The sequence below is a fragment of the Myxine glutinosa genome, chromosome 1, assembly GCF_964187855.1.
Source record: "Myxine glutinosa chromosome 1, kmMyxGlut1.1, whole genome shotgun sequence".
NCBI classification, from domain to species: Eukaryota; Metazoa; Chordata; class Myxini; order Myxiniformes; family Myxinidae; genus Myxine; species Myxine glutinosa.
This window is the reverse complement of record NC_136261.1, coordinates 421303286-421319479: the sequence shown is the minus strand read 5'-3', so window position 1 is coordinate 421319479 and position 16194 is coordinate 421303286. Positions and strand designations below refer to the sequence as shown.

The 16194-nt window shown below is 47.6% G+C and overlaps 1 protein-coding gene across 5 annotated transcripts in view; it reads left to right on the top strand.

The window, feature by feature from the left end:
* LOC144888217 (uncharacterized) overlaps window positions 1–16194 on the top strand; it is a 166624-nt gene that overhangs the window by 131635 nt on the left and 18795 nt on the right. For 2 of the 5 annotated variants that reach the window (XM_078770595.1, XM_078770596.1), the window contains one exon: window positions 4968–7863. The exons of the other annotated variants lie outside the window; for them this stretch is intronic. In XM_078770595.1, coding sequence (XP_078626721.1) covers window positions 4968–7741 — 2774 coding nt within the window. In that variant the 3' untranslated portion in view covers window positions 7742–7863. Of the gene's footprint in view, window positions 1–4967; window positions 7864–16194 lie in introns of those variants that run through there. 5 annotated transcript variants of the gene reach the window in all.

Here is a 16194-nt window from a genome sequence, read left to right as displayed (position 1 = left end):
TGGAGATGATGGGGTTGATAGTAACCAGCGAAAGTATTGGCTGCGGGCTAATGGAGGAGACCCAAGGAATATGGCCAGGATAAGTGTTAAGCTAGGTTAAGAAGGGAGAACCCCTTTAGGAAAGCCCTGGCATGGGTGATAAGTTAGACAAGTTAGAAGCGCTATACAAGCATTGACCGCGAGTTAGCGCCGCGGGAGGACCGGATTAGGGAAATATCGGCGCGGTAAACTAAAAGGCAGGATTTTTCGGTGGATGGCCTCGGGGCGCTTCATTGCGCCTTGTATGCATCACGACCTGCTTCTTGCAAATGGGGGTCGTGCTGCCGTGCGCTGGGAGCGACCGCCTGGGCGCATGGACGGGAATATGTTCCGTGCACGTTAATTAAATATCTTAAGGGAGATTAAGGTATGTCGGAGTAATACTCAATCTGAAGTAAACTAGAATGATTTGAGTTCTGGAGATGGAGTGCGTGTCTTCAATGCATTCGGGTGGCCGAGTCAGGCGAAAAAAGGATTAAAATGAGCCAGGTAAGAAAATGATGCAACCAGCCGCATCGGGTGGTTGCACCTTTATGAAAAACTGAAGTTAAGGGCTCAGAATGAGGGAAAGAATAACGTGCGGAGTTGCCGCATGGGGATGCAGCCCGGCTAGCATGGAGGCCGGCGAGATAAGCAGAAGATTGGGAGAGACCCAAAAATCCTGTGAACAGGTGCAGTTGGGATTGAGACGGACGAGTGTGGGAGAGCCGTCTGGAGAGAAAGGCGCATTATGGAACAGGAAGATGCGTGAGTACGGGGGAGAACCCTGCTATGAGGTTGCTTGGAGGATGTGTGCCCAAATGCATTATGGGCCACTTCAACTTTCCTACACGTGAGTCGTTCGTGCCTTGCCAGCAAGGTGCTTCATGCGGTGTGCTATGCGCCATGTCGGTATAGTGGTCGCCTGTGACTCCTGCCATGCAATATCATGAGGAATACATTGTTTGATAATGGAATTATAAGAGGAATGCTGAATGAACGTTGATAGTAACGTGAAGTATATTAAATGAGGCGATTGACATGGTTGAATGTAGGATTTCAAGACAATAATGAATTTCCGGTGCCAACAGGAAGTCTTGTCCATACAATGAATGATGTATGGGGTGGATGAGGTCTCTCTGAATGAGGTGAATGAGGTTGTCTAGAGCGGATGAAATAGAGAATGGCAGTTGCAAGATCGAGATACGGATGTGATGCGGATTGGCAGCTGGAAGACGTAAGATGCAACGGTACATCTTATCTGTGTTGATCAATGCGCCGGACAACGGCTTTCCAGGCAAGCGATGGTGGTATGATTTAGTTATGAAAATGCATATGGGTCTCAGGGCAGATAATGCGGGACAAGCTGCCCCACAGGCGGATGGGGGAAAGTATTGGAGAAGATAATGTGGGTCGAACGCTCATCCGAGGGATGAAAACGGTCGAGGTTTCAACTGTCGGCATGTGATGTGGTTCACGCCGGGCGAATGATGTGTGGATGGGTTGCGTAATGGCTAATGCATCTCTTACTATCAATTTTGCACACCAAATTTCAGCCAATCAAAAATTTTCCAATTACTGCCAATTCTATTCACTATTCTAAATTTCGTATCAAATCCACTATCACTATCACCATCATCATCGTCCACTCACTAGTGCCTCTCGGTGCGCCAATTCACTTCCACAGCCCAGTTTCATAAAGCCGAGCAATGAATGCGGGTTGTTTGGTGCCGGCGGCTGGATGCGTCCCGCATTCGGTGCAGGGACGGGGGCTTACCCGGGCCGAGAGCCCACGCACCACCTCGGCACGGAGCCATCCAATGGCCCGATCTCGACCTGCCGGAACGTCTCCACAAAAAGGGGTCGCCATGATGACCATCCCTATCGGGATGCCCGCTCCGCTTAGTGGAGCACGGACGCAGCCGTTCGAAACGCGGCCCAGCGTGGATCACGTACGGCGGTCCTTTCGAACCCGCCGTGGTTCGGATCCCCGCTGGTCCTCGCGGCACGCGAAGCTGCCCGACGCGCACCGAGGGCCCGATTCGGCTAAATGTCTTTCTAACCGCTAACCCGGTTACCGTCGATGCCTCACCTGCATGCTTACACGCATACGCTACCCCTTTCTTGCTCATACATCCAGCTGTTCCCATGCTCCTCGTCGTACCTTCTCTTACACACCTCGGTACACTCATTCCGCTCACCGACTTGGTCACACACCTGACCACCGAACACCTTTGCACACACTCATCGCTCGCACACCTCACCAACACACCTCTTCGCGCCCCCTCCTCGGTCACCTCCTCTGTGACAATCACAGGTGTCCTCTCACTCGCACACCCAACCACGTGCCTCACTACCAATTCCAGCGTGCATTCCCACACACGCTCTACCATTTCAGGTGTGCTTCCTTTCTCACCTGTCACAACCAACTCACGCTCCGTGTCACTCTTACTACTCTCACCTCCACTCTTGACAACGCACTCACCCTTACTCTCGACAGCGCACTCTTTCCTCATGCACCTGTCCGTTACACACCTTTCTCGCGCATCCTCTTGCACACACTCTCCCGTTACATCCTCTGTAACACTCACCACAGGCGTGCATGCTTCCGTTACATCCTCTGTAACACTCCTCACTACGCGCTTCCATGTGCTCCCTCGCACACGCGCTACAACCAACTCACTCTCGACAGCACACTCACTCCTCGGCGCGCACTTTTTCCTCACACACCCCAGAGTCGGACATTCTCGCACACCTCCTCCTCTTCCTTTTGTAGATGCCACCCTCATCTGTCCCAATTCATCCCTCTGAGCATCCAGTTTGGTTTCTACCCCGATTTTCACCTCCTCTATCTGCTCTCCCATTTGTTTAATTTATCGGGCGGATTGCTCCCCTATTTCCCGCAATTTGCTTTCCATTCTATTTTCTAACCCCATTAACCCATTTTTCACCTCTTTTATCCCGTTGTCGAACCCTTCAAATTTTTCGTCTAACTTCCCAAATTTCTTGTCTAATCCCTCACAGGTACCCCTCGCTTCGTCCCTCATTACCCCCAATTGCTCACTCTGAGCCCTCATTTCGTCCCTCATTTGCTCACTATTCTTCTCCATAAGGGCCTTCATTTGTATCATAAAAAGATTCAAATCTACCGGTGGCGCTGCTACGGTTGCGGGCGCGGCAAAATTTGGTGCCGCTACACCCACGTGCGCGAGGACGCCATTTTGCACGTCTGAAACCCCCTCATCCACCTCCTCATGGCTCCCCTCCATTTGCTCCTGGGTTACTCCTAACCCCTCTCCTAGTTCACCCACCGGCATCCGATCGCCTTGACCAGCCATGGCGCGATTTCAAAATTCGGGTTTTGCTTTACAACACAAATTTCCAGCAGCTCGTAATTTTGAGCACGTTAAGCGCGCTTCGGGCCTCGTATCTCACTCCCCGACACCAATTTGTTACGGTCCGCGGATTAGGATGTTATTTTTACCGAGCGGAGGTATAACCGCGGCCGAACAGTTGTTCAATGACTAAAACCCGATTTACCCAAACGTTGGCCGTATCGCGCCACAGCTACTCAATCTGGAAAACTCTAAAGCGACCGAATGCAAAGAGGAAGAAGACGTACAGAAGAGTAACGGGGTTTATTATTTACACACAAGCAAAAAGAGCAGTCACGTTTATTTACAGGGGACATGAGACGCAGGTGACACAGTGAAAATTACTCGCTTATACAGACTTAGTTACTACCCAGGACAGCACGAACAAAACAAACTCACGTACGCAAATGGATGGAAATTGCAGGCAGGAATGACAGAAGGTGGGTGGCTGGAGGAAGGCACGGAGCTGGCTGGAGTTTGATCCCACACGGGACGTCGGGCTGGACCTCGACGGCCGCCGATGCCACCGATCCTGTCGTGTGCGCGGGGTAGCGGGTCGGAGCTGCTTGGTGGAGCCAAGCCAACGCTGCTGGTGGGGGTTCTGGCATGACGGGTTCTCTCCCTCTCTCACTAACTCCAGGACTCTTTCTCTCTTGCTTAGTCCAACTCTTCCTCACCACCGACAACTCAACGAAACCCCTCCTAGTCCTTGAGCCAACCGGCCATTTTTTGAAGTGAATGCTCCGGGGGGGGGGGAGTAATTCTCATTATGATTTTCCATTAGACCAATGTCTCAAGTGTCAGAAAAGGTGTGATGGACATCTGAGAACGGTAGCTTAGTGCCCGGATGGACGCCATCTTTGAAACCACCCAGCTCGAAAATGCCCATTTGGTGGGGTACATTGTTGCACGTGTATCTGGACTTCTATACTAGCTATGATGTGCGGTTGACGACTAAATATACGTCCGATGTGTACCGTCTAAATAAAAAATAATATGAAGCATTTTGTTTTAGATTAATTATTATAAAAATCAATTATCGAAAAAAAATCATATATTTTTCAATATTTTATTATTAGACTTGTACTTTTTTTAGTGAAACAACACTGGTATGATTTTCCAAATTATGCATTGTGCTACACCGTTTATCTGTCTATAAAAATAACTCAAAAACTAAAACATATCATCCACCACGAGTGTACACAAAAAATATATGAAAAGGCATGCACTTTCCACAAACCGAAACGATGTCAGTTGGAATTTCCCGCCGATAATCAACCCACAGAACCCAGTGCCGAAAGTGACGTCAGTCTATTCTATATCTATATTCTATATTCTATATCTCAGTCTGAGATTTGTTGCGGTGACCTGATTAATTTCTGAGGGGGGGGGGGGGGGGTGGGTGGCTTAAGAACTAAAAGTGAACATGTTAGATGGCGCCACATACAACTCTATTATAGAGTTGTATTGTGGCGCCATCTAACATGTTCACTGACTTGGATAAGTATGTCTATGTAAGCTGGCGAGCTTTTCGGATATCAGAGTAATCTAACGTCAGTCTTTTTGTTCTTTCAGCTGAGATGGCTGGTGTCGAGGCGAAACGGGCGAAGATTGAACCTGAGTCCGGAACGTGCATCCTGTGCAGCAAGAAGTCGCCACTCTCTGAACTAAGCAAGGCAGCGGGCAACAGTTCTTGGAAGACATTGTGTGAGGCAGCCGCAGTTAGAAACTTTTATCCAATTCTAAAACTAGTCCAAGAAGGCGCAGTTGAACTTCCTAATATTCCAATATTATACCATAGGGCTTGTAGATCAGACTTCACTCACAAAAACCACCTTGCTACTTTGACCAATGCAGCTAGAAGTTCTTCAGTTGATACTGGCGATGCGGTGCGACGGCGATCATCACGGGAAGAGACAGGATCAACTTCAACGGTCTATGATGATAAATGCATTTTTTGCCAGCGTGCTTCAAAATTCATAAAAGGCAGTCGTACCCATGAAACAGTTGTCTTGGCTGTTGAACTTCGAGCAGATAAGACAATAAGAGATGCTGCGACAGCTCGCAATGATGAGAGAGTTTTGGCATTGACTACACGAGATATGGTTGCAGCTGAGGCTCACTACCACTTCTCCTGCTATAGAAACTACACACGGCCCCAAAAACCTCAAGTAGAAACTGACATTGAAGATAATATCGAGAAAAAAGAAATGATACGATGTATATTCAATTTCATTCGCACTGACTTGTTCTTGAACCCGAGGATTGTTCCAATAGTTGATGTTGCAACAGATATCCTGTCTTCAGATACATTTTCAGTTGATGTTCGTGACTCCATCAAGAAGAATCTGCAGCGCACATTACAAAGAGAGTTTGGAGAATCGCTCATCTTCTTCAATGTGAAACACCGTGTATACTTGATGCCCGATAATCTGACAAAGCGAGAGATTGCTGCAGAGTGCGTAAACCTGAAAGCAGAAGTGAAAGCATTTGAACGAACGGACGGTGAAAGTAACATTGTGCGTGCAGCTACTTCACTGCGACACCAGATCAAAGATGCTCATTACAATGAACGTTGGCCGCCTCAGCCAGCAGAACTCACTTCAGATTACGTGAAGATACCAGATTCTCTTCGTGTATTTCTGCATACTTTGATTTGCGGGAGTGGGGGTAGCTCTGCGCGTGCCGACACACTGGTATGGTCGATGGCTCAAGATATCATCAATGCTGTACACCGGGGTACCATCAGAACATCGAAGCATGTCCTACTTCCGTGGGTCATGAAAACGCTCACCGGTAATACAGAGGTCATCAGAATATTGAATCGACTCGGGCACGGATGTTCGTACACAGTTCTGGAAGAAATCGAGACAGCGCTATGCATAGACAAATTAGCAAGTGTGGAGAAAGATACAGTACCACTTCCGTCACATGTGCACCCTTCGGTCCCGACTGTATTAGCATTCGATAACATCGACAGGCTAGAGGAATCGCTGAGTGGTGGCGGAACATCGCATCGTGTCAACGGTATCATCGTCCAACCGAAGTCGCAGTCGTGTTTGCCGCCCCAACCTCCATCGGCAGTATCCAAAGCAGATAAGAAGCGATCTATCCCGTCATCCAGCGATTTAGTTCCAATATACAGCGGTGGGAAACGAGAGGGCCCACCTGCAATCAAGCCTGCAGATCTTTCTGACACTCTTGCAGGCGCAACATCCCTTGCGCAGCGCCGAAATCACGTATGGATTATGACTCGCATGCTGGAACCATGCGACCAGACAATCAGTTCGTGGACTGGTTTCAACATCATGACTAGAGATCGTGTTCAGGTGACGGAAGATGTAGTTGGCTACCTGCCGACTATAAACGCGCCTGCCACAGATATGGCAACAGTGCAAGAAATCCTCAGAGAAGCTCTGAACATCATGTCATCACTTCAGCTTGAGCGTATACCGGTGGTGCTAGACCAGGCACTATTTGCTAAGGCGACCGAAATAGCATGGAAAGATGTCGATCGATATGGAAGAATCGTGCTCATGATGGGGAACTTCCATACCATCTGTAACTTCATGTCGAGCATTGGGAAAATGTTTGGAGATGCAGGCCTTCGGGATGTAGCTGTTGAGTCAGGAGTAATCGCTGAAGGTTCCATCAACAGGGTTCTGGAAGGCAAGCAATACAACCGTGCTGTGCGACTCCACAAGTTGATGTACGAGGCACTAATGCGCATCATTTGGAAGGGCTTCCAGGTGTGGATAGAAAGCAATCATCCTGACAAGGAACCCCAGATTCGAAGCACTGACCTCAAAATTCGCAGCATCAAGGAGGATGTTTGCCACGAGACTCTCGCTGCTGCTCTCGATGATGATTCATGTGTACAGAGCTTTGACATGTTCGCGAAATACCTACATTTTCTGCCAACCAAACATGGAGACCTGGCTCGCTTCTGGATGATGTATATTGATATGGTAGAGACCCTGCTGGGGTTGATTCGTGCGGATAGAGAAGGCGACTGGATGCTTCACTTGGCTTGTGTCAGAAGAGTGATCCCTTGGTGTTTCGCAATGAACAAGGTGAACTATGCTAGATATCTACCAGTGTACTATGCACAGATGACGCAACTCCACGAAACATGCCCCGAGTTGTACAGGCATTTCAATCAAGGCTACTTCTCCGTACAGCTTAGACCAGGGAATCCATTTGCCAGAATCGCTGTTGATCAGACAACAGAAGAAACAGTAAACAAAGATACGCAAACAGCTGGAGGAACACGAGGTTTTAGTCTTCGCCAAGGGGCTGTGTCACGATACTATCTAACTGCAGAAAATCGGGCTACTGCACTGATATGAGGCAACTACGAGAAACTATCCTTGTGAATGGCAGCGACACATCTCACGCCAAGCACCCTGACTTGTCTACTAGTCGCATCAAACGTGATGAGTCTGGCGTCACAGCTATCTGTGATCTACTGGAAAATGACTGGACCAATCCATTCGCCGATGATCCATCATGTCTTCTCAGTATATATACCGGAGCGGCTGCGAGGGAGGACGTTTCTAATGACCTACTCAACACCCTGCAAAAGGGGGAAGCGGCGTATCAAAGCTTCCAGAAACGTCTTGAAGAGGGAACAGGCTTCCATGACACATTGAACAAGCTAAACTTGAAGACCTTTGGTAAGATCAAGCAGAAAGTTGTGAAGGGCACAAACAAGGAGATCGTCCTGAGAGCTGACAGACAACTGTTTGCCACCATGATACTCATCGCCAAGACAAGGAACCTCGACATGCAACTTGTCCTTTGTCACCCACTAGGGCCGTTACCATGGTCTTTGGCAAACGTTGATGGGTCAATGAAAAAAACGAACAAAGCTGCACTTGCGAAACACATGGAAGGTCTTGTGGAACCAGCCGAGAACGTTGACAAGCGAAGTGCAACAATAATTGATGCGATGGCTCTCATACAAAAGATGCATGGCGAGAACGACACGTTCGAAGAACTATCTGACCGCATCCTTGCTGCAGCGCTTCACGCTGGTCAAGGCAGTGAGCGCATCGATGTTGTCTTTGACACATACACAGAAGAATCCATCAAAGCAGCTGAGCGTGTGAACCGCGGTTCAAATGAAGGCATCAGTTTCAGCGAGATCAGACCCGCACACAAAATCATGAACTGGCGGCGTCTCCTTGCTTGCAGCCAGACAAAGGAGAAACTGGTTGTGTTTCTGGCGGAGTCGTGGAAACATGAAACAAATCGCGAAAAGCTAGGCAACAGAACACTGTATGTCACCTGTGGTGAAAAATGTCTGGTACTGACCCGCGATAGGTGGAAGTTGGTGCAAGCACTCGAATGTAGCCACGAGGAAGCAGACACGCGTATGTTTCTCCACGCAAAGCACGCCGCTACCCACTACAAGACGATCATCTTAGTGGCAGATGACACCGACGTTCTGATCATCAGTCTTCATCTCAGCAGAACCATCGATAGTCAGCTCTTCATCAGACGAGGAACAAAGGTTCGAGTCAGAATGATCGACGTTGGAAAGTTGGCTGCGGTATTGGGGTCTGGAGTTTGCAGTGCATTGCCAGGGCTTCATGCATGGAGTGGGTGTGACACTGTGAGTGCTCTGGCTAGCCAAGGAAAGATAAAGGCTTTGAAGCTTGTGCAAGCGAATGAGCTGTATCTTCAAGCATTCACAGATCTGGGATCTTCGTGGAATGTACCAACAGACGTCTTCAATAGCATTCAGGCCTTCACGTGTCAGCTGTACGCCAAGAACACGAAGATCGTCGGTGTTAATTCGCTCCGTTATCACATGTTCTGTGCAAAGAAGGGCCAGATCGAATCTGGACAATTGCCGCCTTGTGAAGACTCCTTGATGCAGCATACGCTTAGGGCCAACTATCAGGCGGCTATCTGGCGACGCAGCCTTGAAAACCTACCAGACGTCCCAACACCATCAGCAGGACATGATTGGGAACTCGATGATGGCGGTTCGCTCACAATCCGATGGATGGCGGGTCTACCAGCTCCAGATGTCGTCTTGAATCTCATCTCATGCACATGCAGAAGGACGTGTCGACCGTCAGATTGCTCCTGCATACTGAATGGGTTGAAGTGCACTGTTGTGTGTAAGCTGCAGGGATGCTCCAACATGGTGCAGGATGATGCTATCGTGGCTCAGGATGCCAATGACTCTGATGGCGACTCTGATGATTAACTTTGTGTGCACTGTATATTGTATAGCATATGTTGTTCTCTATTATAATGCAGGCCAAATTGCCTGAAAATCTTTATAGACAGATAAACGGTTTAGCAAAATGTATAATTTGGAAGATCATACCGGTGTTATTTGACTAAAACATGACATGTTCAATGATACCTCCGCTTGCTTATTAGGAATATACATCGTATGGTGTTAAAATCAGCTCCATACGTCTTTCCAAACTCTAGTAATGAATAATTAATATAATTGGCGGCCATTTTGAAATCCAAGATGGCCACCGAAGTGCAGATTTCCTATGTAACAATTTCCGCCTGCTTATTAGATATCGTATGGTGTTAAAATCCTCTCCGTACGACATTCCTAACTTGCGTTATCGTCAGAATAGATAATGCCAGCGGCGGCCTAAGTCATTTTATGCCTCTTTACATTTATTTGTTGTAAACTCGTGGTGGATGATATGTTTTAGTTTTTGAGTTATTTTTATAGACAGATAAACGGTGTAGCACAATGCATAATTTGGAAAATCATACCAGTGTTGTTTCACTAAAAAAAGTACAAGTCTAATAATAAAATATTGAAAAATATATGATTTTTTTTCGATAATTGATTTTTATAATAATTAATCTAAAACAAAATGCTTCATATTATTTTTTATTTAGACGGTACACATCGGACGTATATTTAGTCGTCAACCGCACATCGATAGCTAGTATAGAAGTCCAGATACACGTGCAACAATGTACCCCACCAAATGGGCATTTTCGAGCTGGGTGGTTTCAAAGATGGCGTCCATCCGGGCACTAAGCTACCGTTCTCAGATGTCCATCACACCTTTTCTGACACTTGAGACATTGGTCTAATGGAAAATCATAATGAGAATTACTCCCCCCGCCGGAGCATTACTTTTGGTCTGGCTCAAGGACTATCCACTCTACGCAACCACTGACCACCACTGACGACCAACCCAGCTCTGACCAAAAACCACACACTCAGCTCTTGTCGTAGCTCATATCATAAAAGCTCATATCCTTGGGGAACGCCCCGCGCCGGGTTATATAGGCCCCGCCCCTCAACCTTTGCGAACCTCCTCCAAACGCTCTTCCTCCGCCCTCTCAAACCAAACCCCTCGTGCTCGGTTGGTTGTTCGGGGCTGGCTCACTCCTCCCCTCTATGACGAGGTGGAGACCCGTCTTTCTTCCCCAACCCTGCCTCGTGGCCAATGGTGGTTGAAGAAAACCGCCCAAAATGCAGTTGGCCATTGAAATGAAATGAAAGGGGATCTACTCTTATTTCACTTGGTGCAATGGAGTATTTAAATTAATGGGAGACACAGCCTTACCCTAAGACACATAATAAGGAAATAAACTACTGAACAGGGGTTTTATCGGGTCCTGCAATGTGGTGTTTCATGGAATAACTACCGAGACGCCCTTTGACCTTTACACTACGGAGGTATTTACAAGGATCATGACATTTACAAAGGGTGATCTTTACAACAATTTACACTACAACAACAAAAAAAAAACATTCTCATATCCACAACAATATATATATATATATATATATATATATATATATATATATATATATATATATATATAAATAAATAAATAAATAAATAAATATATATATATATATATATATATATATATATATATATATATATATATATATATATATATTCCAAAAACAGATCCTTGAAACTACAGACCAATGAGCCTGCTCCCAATCATCAGCAAGGTCATGGAATCCATCATCACTTCTGACATTAAATCCTTCTTCTTCTCCATTGGCTTAATCTTAGATCATCAATGTGGATTCAGACCAGGCCAATCTACTCTGGACATGCTGCTTCAGCTGTCTCAACAATGGACGGATGTCCTCAACATCAGACCGGAAATCAGAGCTGCCTCCCTTGACATATCTCATGCTTTCGATAAGGTCGGGCACCCCACCCTGCTCACCGATCTCTCCTCTTGTAGAATCCATGGAAATCTCGAGTTTGCGCATGCGCGAGATTGGAGGTCACGTTTTTTTGAAGCTGTCCATGCGCTCACGCTTTCGAAGTTAAGTAAATTTTTCACAATTGTGTTTTTGTCGAAACTGTATCTATTTTTCGGTGTGTGCACCTATAGTGTGTCTTTCGTAACATTGTCGGTGTTAATTTTTCATACATGTATGCAAAATCGTCAGTTAATTCGTGTCGCGTATTCTGAGGCCTAGTAGGCTACTGTGTCCGACCTTGAGGCTTTGTTTTTGCTCAGCGGTTTGTCGATTGCGCTGCAATTACTTTCGTTCTCTGTTTTTGTCCATGTCTTTCACCCCATACTTCCTTGTTTAACATCTCGACAATAAAAAAAAAACAAATTTCCTTCTCTGTTCTTATTCGTTTATTCGTTGTTCTTATTTGTTCATTCGTTCTTCGATCACGTTGTTCGTGATCACGTTGTTAAAAATGTTTAAACTTTCCCCTGAATAACTGTATTCTGTTGTATATTATAACACCTTTTTCTTCTTCTTCTATAAAAGGATGCTTTCGACTTGCTCACCAAATCTATTCATTCCAAAAAAAAATTCCATCTCTTGCAGTTCCTTTTTTCTACATTCCCTAAACTCTCCTGCACTCCAGCCCTCCTTCAGCGTCCTCAAATGTATTTTTGACTTGAAGGTCTCAAGAAACTCATTTTGCAATAAATGTTCGTTTCCCATTAATCGTACCCTTTTCAAAATCCTTTCTCACCCCTCCCCTCCAAATCTTCCCCATCACCCCTCCCCTCCAAAACTTCCCCATCACCCCTCCCCTCCAAATCTACACCCTTGCCCCTCCCCTCCAAATCTTCCCCATCACCCATCTCTTTCAAATATTCCCCCTTGCTCCTCCCCTCCAAATCTTCCCCATCACCCCTTCCCTTTCAAATCTTCCCCCTTGCCCTCCTCTCCAAATCTTCCCCATCACCCCTTCCCTCCAAAACGTCCCCATCACCCCTCCCCTCCAAAACTTCCCCATCACCCCTCCCCTCCAAATCTACCCCCTTTCCCCTCTCCTCCAAATCTTCCCCATCACCCATCTCTTTCAAATATTCCCCCTTACCGCTCCCCTCCAAATCTTCCCGATCACCCATCCCTTTCAAATCTTCCCACTTGCCCCTCCCCTCCAAATCTTCCCCATCACCCCTTCCCTCCAAAACTTCCCCATCACCCCTCCCCTCCAAAACTTCCCCATCACCCCTCCCCTCCAAATCGACCCCCTTGCCCCTCCCCTACAAATCTTCCCCATCACCCATCTCTTCCAAATATACCCCCTTGCCCCTCCCCTCCAAATCTTCCCCATCACCGTCCCTTTCAAATCTTCCCACTTGCCCCATCCCTCCAAATCTTCCCCATCACCCCCTTCCCTCCAAAACTTCCCCATCACCCCTCCCCTCCGAAACTCCCCCCACACCCCTCCCCTCCGAGACTCTCCCTCGCTCCTCCCCTCCTAGACTCCCCTCTCAACCCTCCTCCTAAAAGCATCCTGCCCGCTTCTTCCCCCTTCCAACTTTCACCTTCATCTCCCCCAACCTTCTGCCTCGCTCTTCCCCCTCCTCAAATAACACCTCACTGTGCCTCACCCAATCACCATCAAACATTTTGTCCACCCCATTCTTCCCTTTCTCCAAGCTATTCTGAAATCTCTGACACACCTTCAACAGCTCTCCCTACCTTTTCCTCCTTTCCACATCTTACCATACCCCTACCCCCACCCTGTTCTGTATCCGATGCTCCCCCTTCCTCTTCATTAACGGTATGGACCTCAAACATCTGGGGCCTTCGCTCAAACTTTACTGATCTCTCCATACAGGTTGCTTCCGACAAACCAGACGTGATCTGCTTAACAGAAACTTTCCTCCTTCGTGATGTCTCTGATTCCTTGGTATCTCTCCCAGGTTACTCCCTCCTCCGGTATGATAGACCCGAGCCTCGTCCTGGAGGTGGGGTTGCTATCTTTATAAAAAACCTCTATTCCTCACTCGCCCTGCACTGCCCTCTCTCCACCTCACCCCCAGGAATACCTTTGACTACGGCTTCCCGTTCGCTACCACCTTTTGTTCATATGTGTGTTGTACCGTCCACCAAACAGTGATGACTCCATCTACATCTCGCTGTCTGATAATATGGACCAACTTCTATCTACCCATCCCAACTCTCTCTTCCTCATATGTGGTGATTTCAATTGTCACCATGCCAGTTGGCTGGGCGTGGGTACCTCTCTCACCAGCCATGGCTCTTCAGCAAAGGACTTCTGCGACTCACTGGGACTGACACAATCTGTCAATTTCCCAACCTGGATCTCAGTCAACGGAGCATCTTCTCTTCTGGGCTTGGTTATGACTAACTTCCCTGAAAATGTCTGCTGCTCTTCTTCTGCTCCAATCCGCTCATCTGATCATGTGCTTGTTAAAGTGGACATCTCTCTGACCATTCTCAGAGAGCCTCCTCAGCGTCGACGAGTCTGGCATTTCACTCCGGCCAACTGGCACGGTCTTCAAGCAGCCATCAATCATCTGAACTGGTCTCCCATCTCTACCGCCTCTGACATCAACTCGTCCTGGGAATTCTTCCAAAGTAAATTGGTCTCTCTCATGCACAGATTTATCCCATCTCGTCTTCAGTTGTCATACCCTTCCTCCCTTCCATGGTACACGGCATCTTGTGGTGAGGCTGTTGCCCAGAAACAACTTGCTTTCGTCTCCTGGAAGGCAAATCCAATGGAAGGAAATCTCATTTCCTTTCACAAAGCCCGAAACAAGTGTGTGTCCACCCTCAGGAGAGCCAGGAAACAATACCTCTCCATTCTCAAGACCGAACTCTCTTATCTGTCTTCCTCTTCCAAATCCTGGTGGCGTCTGGTCAAATCTGTTTCAGGTGTTTGTTGCCGCTCCATCGCCTCCCTCACCTCAAATGGCTACATGGCTGACTCCGCACGTGAAAAAGCTGAATGCCTCAACTCTGTGTTTGCCTCTAAATCTTGTGTCCCAAACCCATCCCTCTCTGTACCCACTGTACCCAGTCATACCCAGCTGCTCCTGGACTCTGTGTCCTTTCCTCCTGACAAGGTGGAAAACTTTCTGTCAACCCTCGACTCTGATTCTGCAACTGGACCTGACGGCATCAGCCCACGGGTCCTAAAATCCTGTTCTTCCGCTCTTTCACTCCCTCTCTCTGTTCTCTTCACGCTCTCTTTTGCTCAAGGTCATCTGCCATCTGCTTGGAAATCAGCCAACATCACGGCTTTGCACAAAAAAGGTGCAAAAACAGATCCTAGCAACGACAGACCAATCGGCCTTCTCCCAATTATCAGCAAAGTCATGGAATCCATCATTGCTTCAGATATGAAATCTTTCCTCTTCTCCAATGGCTTGATCTCTGATCATCAATTTGGTTTCAGACCTGGTCACTCTACTCTGGACATGCTGCTTCTGCTTTCTCAACAATGGATGGAGGTCCTCAATGCCAAACAGGAAATTAGAGCTGTCGCCCTTGACATATCACATGCCTTCGATATAGTCTGGCACCCCGCTCTGCTCAACAAACCCTCCTCCTTTGGTATCCATGGAAATCTCCACGCATGGCTGGCGGACTTCCTCTCCAGTCGTAGTCAACGTGTGGCCCTGAATGGGTTTCTCTCATCTCCTCTTCCTGTTCAGGCTGGAGTTCCCCAAGGCAGTGTTCTGGACCCTGTGCTTTTCTGGTCTTCATCAATGATATCTCTGACTCTCTTGAAAATCCTCTCTATCTCTTTGCTGATGACTCTACTCTCTGTCGCTCCATTCCTCATCCCTCAGATCGGCAGTCTGCAGCCTCCTCACTTTCTGCAGACCTGGACAAAATCACAGACTGGGCAAACAAGTGGAACATGTCTTTCAATCCTGACAAATCTCACACTCTTACGATGTCTCTCTGAAAAGACCGACTGGACAACCCTCCCATCCACTTTCTGAATAATCCTCTCCAAGAAGTTCTGTCACTCAAGCTTTTGGGTCTCACTATCTGCCATGATCTTTCCTGGGAAAACCACATTTCAAATCTGGCCTCCAAAGCCAGTCGCTGACTGGGCATCCTCCGTCGTGCGAAGTCCTTCCTTGGCACACTTGAGCTCCTCACCACATGAAATGCTTTCATCCGCAGCTCAATGGAATACTGCTCTCCCCTCTGGGCTGGTGCTTCTGCCTCACACCTAGCTCGTCTTCACGCTGTTGAAACCAAAACGTTCAGAATCATTGGAATCTCCCGCGATGAAGCTAACTCCAAGGGCCTCTCACTCACTCACCGCAGGCAGGTTGGTGGTCTTTCCATCTTCTACCGACTCCTCTCTGGCCTTGCCCCCCAACTCTCTCTGGGCTCTGTCCCCCAAATATTCCTACAGGTCACACAAGATCTGCCTGCAACCCTCTTATGGTTAAACTGCCAAAATCAAGACTCTCTGCTCACCTTCACTCCTTCATTCCTCTTTTCTCCCGCCTCTGGAACAAACTCCCTCACTCTCATCAATCCCACTCCACCCTACAGGTCTTTAAAACAGCTGTTCGCCACCAT